This window comes from Limulus polyphemus, unplaced genomic scaffold (genome assembly GCF_000517525.1).
Source record: "Limulus polyphemus unplaced genomic scaffold, Limulus_polyphemus-2.1.2 Scaffold2155, whole genome shotgun sequence".
Taxonomy (NCBI): Eukaryota; Metazoa; Arthropoda; class Merostomata; order Xiphosura; family Limulidae; genus Limulus; species Limulus polyphemus.
The window spans coordinates 143,228-157,713 of NW_013667765.1; the positions used below are offsets into that span (position 1 = coordinate 143,228).

General features: G+C 29.8%; 1 protein-coding gene across 1 annotated transcript in view; it reads right to left on the reverse strand.

Moving 5' to 3' along the window:
- Window positions 1-14,199, reverse strand: part of LOC106466110 — a 40,256-nt gene extending 26,057 nt beyond the window's left edge. The window contains exons 1-4 of the mRNA XM_022394071.1: window positions 14,157-14,199; window positions 9,707-9,776; window positions 7,280-9,117; window positions 4,575-7,169 (exon numbers count right to left, since the gene is read on the reverse strand). Of these exons, the coding sequence (XP_022249779.1) occupies window positions 4,575-7,169; window positions 7,280-9,117; window positions 9,707-9,776; window positions 14,157-14,199 (4,546 nt within the window). The remainder of the gene's footprint in view (window positions 1-4,574; window positions 7,170-7,279; window positions 9,118-9,706; window positions 9,777-14,156) is intronic.
- Between the last annotated feature and the right edge of the window lie 287 nt (window positions 14,200-14,486).

Consider the following 14,486-nt stretch of genomic DNA (forward strand, 5'->3'; position numbering starts at 1 on the left):
GATTTTGCTCTCACAATAAGACAAAATGGCCACGGCGGGTATTGGGTTAAAAGATATCAACCAAAAAAGTCGTTGGGGTCCACATGGATGATGAGGGTTAATTCATACTGATGTTCTTTTAGTTTTCAGAAGTGTATGTACCATTCAATTAAATATAAACTTTTAGCATATAAGATAACATGTATTTCACGACATTATACATAAATACGTTACCAGCTTCTAAAACATAGATGAACATCATATTTTCAAGCATACTGTTGTTAATATTAACTTATAATTAAATCATATAGAACTAAAAATCAACTGTAATTCCAATACTATTTATTGAGGATCAACTAGTATAAGAGATTTAGTCTTCAATTAATATATTAAGCTAAAGTTTAGGGTCTAAAATGTCACTAACAATAAGGGTACTCAACTACAGAAACAATGCATTATAAGTATTAAAAGTAAAAATTTAAGAACAGTACATTAAGTTAGCTTTATGCATTACAAGGGCAACTTTTAGTTCTGATCAATGTTTGTAGTTTGTTTTGATCAGACATTAGTATAAATCCAAAATAATCCTCATAATAAAAATATATTAAACATTCTAGCAACGCCATTAATGAAAATAATATTAGAGAAAGAGAGAGAGAGAAAAAAAAGAGAGTATAAATTACTTACAAAACACAAATGCTGGTGGGTTTTTCATGTCCCACCTCAGATTTTATGTTTCTTGAAAAACTTGGCTTCAATAAACAAAGAATTTAATATATCACTCCTAGCAATATCATGTGAGCAATCAGACCTTATTAAATATCTTGGACAGTGTAACTTTACAGTAACGTGACAACTAAGACAAATTACTTTGATACATGTTACTGTTTAAATTTAGTTAAATAGCAAGACAATACAGATAGTAAGCAAAAAAATTAATGTTTATGAAGATATTAAATAATAATAGATTAAGTGACTAACAGAATTATATAATGAATAGTAAAATTAATGACACACACTAATAACAATATCACCAGGTTAAATATAATACAAAAAAAAACTATATACTAATCATACTATGAGATATGTCTAATACAAATAATCTAACTAATTTTGTCACTTTACACTACAGTGGTCCAAGCAGGAAGGGGGGGGGGAGTAGTAAAGTTAAATTCTAGGTACAAAATGTTCACCAAGTTCAAAATAATAATAAGACTTAAAAAAAGTAACAATAATTACTTTAAATATGGCAAAGTTATTAACATAATTAAAGTAACTTAAGTAATGACAATGTTATAATATAAAGGGATTATTACACAGTTTGCACCCCCCTATAGTTAGAGCCTAAAACTACTGGTGGTTGTCATACTACAGTAGTACATTATTACTTTAAACATTTTGTTCAGAAATTAAAGTGTAAATGTACAAGTTTCAGAAAGTTCATGATGTTCTGTGAAGCTATTAATCTCATAATTGGTAACAAAAGGCTGTTGAAAGTTTTGTACAATAGAATAAATTTGATGCTCAAATTGCAGGAAATTTGTGAAAATTTAAAGTAAGTTTAAATTCTGTCCATAAACTGTGAAGAGCAAACAATGTACTATAACATATTTGGAATATTTGTACTTGAAAAGGAAAACCTCATAACATCAAAATTAAGTGTTCATTATATTGAAAACTTTGGATGTTTTGTTAATGATGATGCTATCTAATTCTTGGTATTATGCTGTGTTTGTAGTAAAAGAGCTTTCTTCCAGAGTTAGTTCTGGTAAATAAATGTGTTTAGCACTGTATATAAAAAAAATAATTGAAAATTAGGTAAAAGAAGAGTGTTAAAACAATCTCTAAGCAAGACTAAACTGTAAAGTTTTAACATAGCACTTCCTAATAAGATTTATGTATGAAAATTCAAATTACAATAAATACAGAACTACAACTTGTGGATTGAAGTTAACTTCCATAGGCATTCTCTGTATCTTTGAAACATATGTTGTCCAAACAGAACAAGTGTATTGTCAGGTGAAATATACACATCTTGTAAGAATTTCCATTGTGAGAATGATAATTTCTATGAATAATATTATCATACAAACATATGTTTATTAACACAAGGAATTCATTTTATTAGAATTTTTAAAAGATCTTGAAACCGCTGGTGAGATTTAATTTTATCAATAGGAATTATGGTGTAAAGATTACTAAAATCAAAAGTTTAATGTTTAACCCACAAAGTCTTTAAATTTCTTCTTTACACTCAATGTTATTACTGACTACAAAAAACAGATTAACCACTTTTTTCTATAATGTATTTACAATCATTACCTATTAGAATTGACAAATCCTCACTTGTAGGCTTTTTACCTCCAGCAATAAACCTGTATTTATATGGTGTTTTATATAGTTTGAGAATTCAAAACAATTTAGGTGTTACGTTATACAACTTTACAGAATGAACACTAGTCTGATAAAAAAGTAATGATACTTGTTTTAGTAGTTTTACCTTACTTATACATCTCTTTTTTTACCCAAAAGTTTTAGTGTTTTTAAATCAAACCCTAGTTGTAAGTATATTTGTTGTACAAATGAAAACATTGTTGTTAACAGCTGAGGTGATGATGAATCTAATGTGTAATGAATCTAAATTCCTTTTCATTCTAGACATTTTCACTATTGTTAATAGTGAATATCTAAGCATGCTAAGTAGTCACGGATTACCTAAAATCTCTTTACATATTCTTTAAACAGGATCATTTTCTTTAAAAACTTATGTGAAATTTTATTGAGTGATTAACTAATTGTTTTGTGATTAAATTGAGAACATTCCCAAAATTTAGATCTTTTTCTCATTAACTCTTTAAACCTGTAAGTTTTTGCTCATTCTGCTGGAATGATTTTCATGATTTCATAATAATTATCCCCAACCTTATAAAACTTCAGTTTTCTTAATTTTGTGGATGATAACATCGTTTGGATTAGTTTTCATCTAAAGTGACATAAAAGTTATCAGATGCTGTCACCATCCAATCTAATGAATGGGGATTTTTGGCCGGATGCTGGTAACGTCCGCTCTGGTGTAAGGAGTTAAGAATTGCAAATCATTACAGTCAAGTGGGTTATAAACAAATATAGGGGGTGAACCCCAAATATAAGGGCATATAGGGAAATTTTTAACCTTTATACAGGGAAAATGTAGGAAATATTTGGTTTTCATAAAATAAAGTTAAGACACCTTACCTTATTATTGTTACAAAGCATATTAACTTAAAAAGCCTCATGTTGTATTTATTCATGAGTTTTATTAGGAAACATATTTTTAACAGGAACTTCTCAGCTGTTGAGAAATGATTACATGTAATATGTAGAATTTTTTTCAGAAAAGATCTGGGAAATTTTTAACAATTTAACTGAAACACCTTATATGTTTAATTCCAACAACTTCTCATAAGAATACCAAACAAAGGACTATTCTTAAATCTAACATAGACAAGAAATAACTCATGCTTAACAGCAGACCACCCACTGCATAGAAACTTAACAATTTTGCCAACAATATATTGCATTCAGTTTCCTTTACTTAAAAACAAATGCAATACAATTTTCCTTATTGAAATAAGACACAGAAGGACAAAATATGGGTGTAAGTGGCCCACTAAAGAATCACATTGTATATAAGCTAAAATCCAATGCATTAGGTTCACCGCACATTTTTTTATATTTATTAATCACTAGTTTTAGGAAATTACCATTGAATTCTTTCAATGGTCATCTGCTAGTACACAACATATTCTTCAGTTAGTCTACATGTTCCTTTTAAAAAAAATAGGCTTTTACAACACCAACAAGTATATTCTGAAGCATCTTGGCTGGTTACTGATATAGCAACAAAGTTAGATTGGCATAATGCCTTTGAAATAATCATTGGAAACATTATTCTGCAAGTCAAGACAATGTCTGTAAACAGTAATTGTTCTTTATTTGTTTCAAAGCATGAATTAGATAACCTTATGCTCAAATATAGGGGTAATTTAAGAATACAAGGGTATTTAAAAAAGAGAAGAACACATAAGAGAGGCCGTAAAAATACAGAGGTCATTAGTTATGACGTCATGGTTACCCGTGAGTACATGATCAACAGAAGAGTAGATATAAGGATATTAATTACATTCAGAATAAGAGGATAAAATATTGTGTAACTGCTAATTAGTTACCTAAAAGATTTTTAATATTCTACTGCCAATGGCTCTCTTACAATAAATGAAACTATAATACAAACATTATTCGTATGTCAATTAGCAGTTATTTCAGGATTTACTGATGAAACTGCAAGTATTCAGGTAGTCTACATTACTCATCAAACTTAATGACACCTGTATTTATGTTCAACTGAATAAAGGTAAGTTTGCTGATAAGTTTTAGGAATAGAAATCTTGTGTTTATCCTGGTAGTTGTTACTTACTTCAACTTGTGAATGCAAAAAAATTAAAATTCTATGTTTTTATGTTAGTTCATCATATTTTATAGTACTTTGTGGTGAGAAGTGATAGCTTCTGTATTTTTTGGATGCTCTGAAAAAGTTGCTATTTCTATGTGCTTACCTTGAGTGGACTTGCCCAGTATTTGGTTTTTGGGTAACAATCCTCTTTCCTTTTGGCTGATACTAAGGTGTGTTAATTCTTGATATTTGGCAATGTTTTCTTTGAATTCATTGGCTTCTTTGTTTTGGTCAGCATGAAATTTTGCCAGCTTCTGATCATCAGGAAGAAGATTTAATTGTTTCTGATCATCAATATTAACATCTTTAATTGTTTCATTATATGTTTTCTGATTACTAAAAGTTTGTTGACAATCAAGAACTCGAGCAATAACCACACAGCTGGTAGTTGTGGCTTCTGAGGTGCATGAGACACCACTAGTCACTTGACAAATATCGGTTATCCTAACATCAGGAGAGGAAGAATGACAGACATGGATCCCATTCTTTTTTTGATCTGTTAAGCTGTGGTTGACCTCTGTCTTGGATATCATATCTTGATTTTGTACATAATCTCTGTGGTTAGCTGAATTTATTTCTGTTTTCTCCATCTTGCTTTCAAAGTTATTTTCCTCAAAATAACTTCCTATAAAATTTTGCTGGTGTTGAAATAACAGTGAATGACACAAAGAGGACCCTTTCATCATAGTACTGTCTTTTGAGTCTTCTATCTTAAAAATACTGCTGTTCAGCAACGGACTAATCTCACATGAGACAGCAACTCCAGGTTCAGCCTTAGCAATCTCTTGAATACTGCTGTCTGAGTTCAGTATTGGAGTTATCTCTTGTGTAACACGAGATTTTGATTCAATCTTAGTAATTTGTTGAACACTGCTGTTCAATTTCAATACAGGGCTTATCTCTTGTGCAACACCAGATAATGATTCAATCTTGCTAATTTGTTGAATAGTGCTGTCAAAGTTGGATAAAGGACCTATCTTTTGTGAAACACCAGTTATGGATTCCACCTTTGAAGACTTTTGTTTTAGAAGTTTTTTATTATTAAGAATTCTCTGTAAAGAAGAGAGGCCCACCTTTGCTTTCACCTGTTTGCTTTGATCGAAAGGTCTGTGTAAATATGTCTTTTTAAGCATTGCATTCTGTTTCTTTTTTACACCATCTGAAATCAGCTGGATGCTATTCATATCTTCATAAGAGGTCTTAGTTTCATTTAAATCTTTTGTGGGAAGACCTGTAGAAACATGGCCTAAGGATGTATCTTTAATTTCTTTCCTATCATTATCATAGACTTTTCTTGTTACAGGCAAATCTTGATTAGATTTTGAGGGAAGTCCTGTAGAAATCTGACCAGATGTGGTTTCTTTAAATCCATTACTGGCATCTTTACAGAATTTTTTTGCCACCTTAATATCTTGATCAGATTTTGTGAAGACATTAATAGAAACCTGCCCTGAACAAGTAGTTTCTTCAATTCCATTACCATCATTGTCATAGAATTTTTTTGTCAAATTTAAATCTTGGCCACATTTTGTGTGAAGATGAGTAGAAATCTGCCCTAAACAAGTGGTTTCTTCAATTCCATTGTCATCAACTTCATAAAGTCTTTTTGTCAAATTTATGTCTTGTTTACATTTTGTGGGTACACCTAAAGAAATCTGCCCTAAACAAGTGGTTTCTTCAATTCCATTACCATCACCTTCATTGAATCTTTTTGTCACATTTACATCTTGTTCACATTCTGTGGGTATACTTGAAGAAATCTGCCCTAAATAAGAGGTTTCTTCAATTCCATTACCATCACCTTCATCGAATCTTTTTGTCACATCTACATCTTGTTCACATTCTGTGGTTATACCCAAAGAAATGTGCCCCAAACTAGTGGTTTCTTCAATTCCAGTACTGTCACCTTCATACAATTTTTTTGTCAAATTTATGTCTTGATCATATTTTGTTGGCATACCTAAAGAAATCTGCCCTAAAGAAGTGGTTTCTTCAATTCCATTACCATCATCGTCATAAAATCTTTTTGTGACATTTATGTCTTGATCACATTTTGTGGGTACACCTAAAGAAATTTGCCCTAAGCAAGTGGTTTCTTCAATTCCATTACCATCATCTTCATAAAATCTTTTTGTGACATTTATGTCTTGATCACATCTTGTGGGCAAAATCTGCCCTAAACAAGTGGTTTCTACAATTGCATTACCATCACCTTCATAGAATCTTCTTGTTACATTTATGTCTTGATCACATCTTGTGTGCAAAATCTGCCCTAAACAAGTGGTTTCTTCAATTCCATTACCATCACCTTCATAGAATCTTCTTGTCAAATTTACGTCTTGATCATATTTTGTTGACATACCTGAAGAAATCTGCCATAAACAAGTGGTTCCTTCAATTCCATTGTCATCTTCTTCATAAAATCTTTTTGTCAAATTTAAGTCTTGTTCACATTCTGTGAGCATACCTGCAGAAATCTGGCCTAAACATGATGTTTCTTCAAACCCATTTTTGCCACCTTCATATAATCTTTCTTTCATCATCATATCTTGATCACATTTTGTAGGCATACCTGAAGAAATCTGTCCTAAACAAGTGGTTTCTTCAATTCCATTGTCATCATCTTCATCAAATCTTTTTGTCACATTTACATCTTGATCACATCTTATGAGCAAAATTTGTCCTAAACAAGTGGTTTCTTCAATTCCATTACCCTCAAGTTCATTGATTTTTTTGTGATATTTATGTCCTGATCACATCTTGTGGGCAAAATCTGCCCTAAACAAGTGGTTTCTTCAATTCCATTACCATCACCTTCATAGAATCTTCTTGTCAAATTTATGTCTTGATTATATTTTGTAGGCATACCTGAAGAAATCTGTCCTAAACAAGTGGTTTCTTCAATTCCATTGTCATCATCTTCATCAAATCTTTTTGTCACATTTACATCTTGATCACATCTTATGAGCAAAATTTGTCCTAAACAAGTGGTTTCTTCAATTCCATTACCATCACCTTCATAGAATCTTCTTGTCAAATTTATGTCTTGATTATATTTTGTTGGCATACCTGAAGAAATCTGTCCTAAACATGTGGTTTCTTCAATTCCATTGTCATCATCTTCATAGAATCTTTTTGTCACATTTAAGTCTTGTTCACATTCTGTGAGCATACCTGCAGAAATCTGGTCTAAACATGTTGTTTCTTGAAATCCATTTTTGACATCTTCATATAATCTTGTTTTCATAGTCATATCTTGATCACCTGAAGAAATCTGCCCTAAACAAGTGGTTTCTTCAATTTCACTACCATCATCTTCATCGAATCTTTTTGTCACATTTATATCTTGATCACATTTTGTGAGTATACCTGAAGAAATCTGTCCTAAACAAGTGGTTTCTTCAATCCCATTGTCATCATCATAGTCACAAAATCTTTTTGTCACATTTACATCTTGTTCACATTCTGTGGGTATAGCCGAAGAAATCTGCCCTAAACAAATGGTTTCTTCAATTCCATTACCATCACCTTCATAAAATCTTTTTGTCAAATTTATGTCTTGATTGCATTTTGTAAAATGAATGCCTTGAGATGAATCTTTTAATATAGTTAAGTGGGAGTCTTTTGTAATATTAAAATCTGTTTGAATTACTGGAAATGACAACATTTCAGAATTAGTTTTTTGTCCGATTGAGGTTGCCAACATAGGAATCGAAAGCTTTCCCTCACAGAGTTTTATTTCAGCATTCTCTGTAAGTATGACATTAGGTTGAGCACTTTGTCCTGGAATTTTTCCCATGTCTAATTTAGAAATGAAATCTGGTGAACTATCTGAATGTGTTAAGCTTGTAGTGACATTTTCTTTCATTGTTGAATCTGTGAACATGGCAAGCAAACGATTTCCATCATAAAGTTTTCTCCCTTTCTCTTCTGCAAGAAATTCTATCTGCTCTAAATCTGTTTTAATTGCTTGATATGATGATACATTAGAGTTAGTTTCTGTTGGTGATGAACTAGAAAACAGAGCAAGTAAACGATTTCCATCATACAGTTTTCTTCCTTTCTCTTCTGTAGGAAATTCTACCTGCTCTAAATCTGTTTTACTTGTTTGATATGATGATACATTAGAGTTAGTTTCTGTTGATGATGAACTAGAAAACAGAGCAAGCAATCGCTTTCCATCATACAGTTTTTTTTCTGAATTCTCTGTTAGAAATACTGTAGGTTGAGAGGTTTGTTTCTGTATATTTCTTTTATATGCTTCAGGACTGAAATCTGTTGCAGTATTTGAGCATGACAAACTTGTATGACAATTTTCTTCAATTGTTGAGCCTGTTAACATGGAAAGCAAACGTCTTCCATTAAACATATTTCTTTTTTTTTCTTCTGAGGCAAATTCTGCTGGCTCTAAACCTTCTTGAGGTTCAAAAGCTTTATCTTCAACACTGTCATATTGGAAAGATGTATGTTTATTAACAGATGTGTTTAGAATCATCTTGAACTCTGAAGAGATATTAGGGTTGCAGGGTAATGAATGCTGTAATAAGTTAATTGAAGTAGCCTCCATGTGATCCTGGTGAAGGGGTATCTTTTGGTACACAAAAGTTTCTAGATGACATTCTTCTCTTTCATGGTATTTCTCCTCCCTGGAGATAAATCTGTGTTAAACTGGTAGTTATGTTCATATTATATGTTATACATCAACAACCCTTTTTAATTTTATAGACAGATGCTTTAACAACTAATATTCTTTCATAAAATGCTCAAGTTTATGGATAGGCTAACCTGACTGTCATTATCAACATGTTACTTATTTGTGGTGATTATGACTGATTATTCATTATAACTATCTTACGTATTTCAAGAGTAACTTTTACAATAATTTTCCAAATTAAATTGCCTTTGCTACCGATATACAAATCTGATTACGATATTTCAAATACATACCTACAAAAAACATATATAGAAGAATGAGTATTTCTATGGCCAGTTTAATATTTGTTTAAAGTATAACTTAATGCAACTTGAGTAACCTACCACAGTAACCAGTATTAATAAATGAGCCTTATGTTACAAATATTTGTCATACAAGCTGGTTTATAGCCTCAGCAAATAAATAATCACATAGTATTCAGATAACCATATAAATGCATTAAATATGTTAAAACACTGACAAATCTTTACTTTAGTTTTTAAGCAGAGATAAATTTACATAACTCTATAGTCTGCACATACCATTCAGCAGATGATGAGATTTTCTGATGTGATGAAGATGTACAATTGCTACTGCTTGACCCATTACTGGCTGTAGAAAAATAATCACAATAACTAATTTTTTTTCAAATAATAATAACAAACTTTATTTTAAACATAATTTAGGTACTACACAAAGAAATTTATTTAACTAATATATCTTTTATTGAAATGCAAGTTAGTGAACATGATTTTAGCATCTTTTCATATCATTCACTGAGTAAACTGTTTATGCAAGTTTAATTGTAGAAGACTAGAACAAATACTCCAAAACATTAAAAAATATAAATTGTTCTTCAATTAAATGAATAACGGAGTTGAAATAAATACATATTTTTGGAGCGTCATTTATTCACTGAATATAAATAATGAATCAGTTTCATTTACAGTATATCATATATCACAACTTGTGAAACAAGGTACCTTCAAATTTAAATGGGTCAAATTTAGTCTGACTGAGTCATATCTGAAAGAATCACATTTTGCAAAATGGAGACATTCATTATGGCACAGCTCTTATCAGTCAATTCATGATGTTAAAGAGAATTCTGCCCCATTCCTTCATCAGTGCATGTAGGATGGTAGATTAAGGCATTAATTAGTGCAATGTCCAAGGAGATTTTAGAAGCATTCTATCCTGGCAATGAAACACACAAGACATTATTTCTACATCAAGACAGCAAGGTTTGTTTGTACAACAGATGGTCCTACAACTGTATAAATACAGTTAAACATTAAGGCCACCTCTTATAAGCCCAATAAGACCTGTCCAACTATTCAAACTGATGAATTTTCTCACCATAAAAGAACTGTCACAAAAACAGTTGTATTCCATGTTATAGTGAGCATATTATTCATTTCTAGTTTTCCAGTTATATGTCTGTGACAAATATGGGTGCCTGATGGTACTGTTGTCAACTTGCATGATTTCAAAGAAAATACCAAATGAGATGAGTTGTGCAATCAATACATGAACTAAAGCAGATTTCCTTCTTGAGTCTTAAGACAGAACCATAAAGTGTGTTTTTTATGTATCGGTCACTAAATGATCACTCCAGTTTGTGTTCTAAATACATAGACAATTAACTGGTGTTCCATTCCTAACAGCCATGTGTGCAGATAATGTCAATTACTTGGTGTAATTGGCTTTCTACAACCTTTTTCCATGCTATTCACTGTACACACCACTTGTCTAATAGAGGTGGGGGTCCACAACCTCCCCACTATGACCTTGGATACACTAAAATGACAGTCTGAACTTCATTAAAAACCTCATTTGCCATCACCTTGTGACAATGTCACATATATATAATTTATCACAAAACAACAAATGATCAAACATAAGGTTGAAATGAGGGTACTGTTTTTCCAAGTCTTTGCATGTGCAAAGTATTTACTAACAGAATCAACAGATAAAACCCAGTTCCAGATTCTTAATAGATTTACCATACATAAAATAACACAATCAAATACATATACTATAATAAACATTATATATGTATATAACAATTGGCAGAAATTTAAAACAATGTATTAAATTTAATATGGAGTAAAATCAAAAAAAATCACATAAATCATTATTCTTTTTATATAGTCTTAAGAATGGACTGTAATAACAATATTCACTTCTAACACAAAGAATACGAAACAATATCATATTTTAACAGCTGAGGCATGAATAAAAATCAAACACTTTTTGGGTAGTCAATTAAACCATTATAGATTTTACACAAAACAATAAGGACTTAAAATATCTTGCCCAACACTATGAGGAACAATCCAAATGTAACAATATATTTTGTGACATAATACAACTAAGAGAAAAAATTATATATTAAAAAGTTTCTATTGAGAACATTCCACTTTATCAGTGTACTTTAACTGATATGGATTCTGAATAAAGGCATCACATTCAAGATTTGACCTAATAATTGACCTATACAATAAGTAAGTAACATACAGACCAGTATAATCTTTATTATTATGTACTATGAAACCTAAATTACTTTTATTCTTATTTACTATTACTTCAATATGATTAATAAATGATAAATGCTCATCAAAATAAATATCAAAATCATTAGTTACAGGAGGACATTCTGAAATTTGATTATTACACATATAAAAGATATATTATGACTTTCTAAATATTAAAATACAACTAATAATACACACATCAAACAAAAAGTCTATTTAAATCAGGGTGAAAGGCTGAAAAAAGTATTGTTATAATTTCCACAGCACAGTATTACTATAATTTCTAATTTTTGTTTTTAACCCTTTGATATTTTGGTACATCACTTGAAAACAATTCATACATGCTGATATTTAATTACTTTGAAGAACCAAATCATCCTTAGATTTAATATGAATTATTATATATGTCTTTAGCAACAAATAGTCATTAATTGTCAACAAATAATTGCATAGAACTACATTTGGTGGAGTCAAAATGGGATGATTTGTAGTTTCAGAAAATAATGTCTACAATATATCTCCAGCCTTGTTTCCTTACTTTTTTTACGAACCCTATTTGCATGTTTTTAAATTCCTAATTTTTTTAGTTACCTTGTTTTTATAGCAATCCCTAAGGCTTTGCCAACATTTACTACAATTTGAATTGAGTTTTCAATATCTGGTTTACAAATACTTTGAATGTCAGCATTATTTCTATGGCTTTACTTTTAAAGTTCACCAAATTGTTCACCACGTTCTTTTTTTTTAATTAATATTTTCAACTTATCAATAATCTTTAGATATTCATAAAGCTTAGCAAATTGATCATTGAATTGTTTAATATTTTTTGTCAGTGTTTTTATGAGTTACATTATCACATTTCATCTTCTTTTGGTCAGCTTTTATTTCAAGCAATAATCTCATAAAATCAGCATTACCTGATTTACTCAATACATCGTTGTCTATGTCATTCCTAAGTCACTAACACTTTTTAAATTAGATCTAACAGTAGTTTTAATACAAATCAAACATTTCCAATTAGAAATCCCAATTTAATTAAATTCATTAGGAAACATATTATGCATGAAATAATAATTCACATTTTTACACATCTCAGATTTAGCTTGCCAGAAACTGGTCTACACACTAGATAACATCTTAGAAAAAAACAAGAGGGGCATACATTATCACTGCAGGATATATTCACAAAATCAAAGACTTTTCAACTTAATAAACTAAATTTAGATGCAATTTTTCAGGTTTTAGTTTTTTGATATAGTGTATAACTAAATACAAAATAGTATTATACACAATCATAGCTTACATAAAAACACAGGTTATAGTTGGTATGTATCAAGTAAAAACTCTTATTAAAACTCAAATACATATTATGTAATCTAATTCAATACATTATCACATTATATATTTTGTAATACTTTTATGTTACTCTTCAATCTTAAGTTTCAGGTTGTTAGTTTATAACACTGAAAGTTTGGTGATTTGGCTGTAAGATCTTACAGATTAATAGAACAGTTTAAATATTTACCTGGTGGTAACTGGAAAACAAAATCTGTTGAAACTCCAGGATTCCTAAAGAAATGTTTACAATAATTTATTTTTCTTATCACAAACTAAAACTCCAGTGACATCATATAATAAGAGACATTATATATTTTATACCATTATACAAATTCAGTAAATAAATTAACATTGTATTATAAAATTTAATTTTAGAAAGTCATAATAATGTGTAATTTTATTAAAGCTACAGTGAGATAAAATTCCCAATAAATTGATGATATACTGTAATTGTTACATTTATAAGTTGCTTAAATATTCTGCACATTATTTTAAGTAAAATAAAATACATTCTAAAAGAGATTTCAGTTAATTCCATATTTGATATAGAACATTTTTTATACAGCAATCCAGTACGTATAACAAATTTCTACTAAATATCTGCATACATAATAGTAAAATTCCAAATCTCTAATTGAAATTCTTCTACACTATAGTAAAATCACAAATTATTTTTATCTACTGAATATCATTCTGAATAATAACAAACTTGCTATCTTCATTGTCCTTTCTTTTATGTTGCAATCACTTTTAATTATCAAATATCTACTGAAAATCTTTCTAAATACAAATTCAACTAACTGATAACCACTAAGCATTCTACATTTATTCTAATCATCAACATCCTTTTAACAGTCAAGTTACAAAGTTCTGTTAAATATTTTTTCTGTATAATAATCAAATCATTAATCTCTATCTAAAATCCTTCTATGTAAAATTAACTACTATCCGTGTTGTGAATCGTGTATAATTAATATACATAATTTCTAAGTATAGATTAAATATATACTTCATCAGAGTAAGAAAAGTTAGCTTTTGAGAATTTTTTGTATTGTAATTTTACATCTAAGGTATTAAAAATGATAAGGTTAATGATTTCAAACTATAAAATACTTACCCAACCAAATTACTTTCAGGATCATTTTCATCCAGACTCCCATTTTTTACTGTAAACCATATAATACAAAATTACCAATGCAAATTACATGTGCATACTACCAAAGTTCAGTAAAGGATCTCAAAGAAATGGTAAGACATACCTATGATTATTGCCTTAGAGAACTTAAACAATTAATATACTAGTGTAACACTGAAACTGTACCAATACAGAAAGCTGATGGTTGGTTTCTATGTAATAACAAGGTAAAAAAAACAACAAAAAACAGCTCGTTAAAATTAATTATATTTAAATTGAAACATGATGAGTGTTATGAATATGAACTTCATA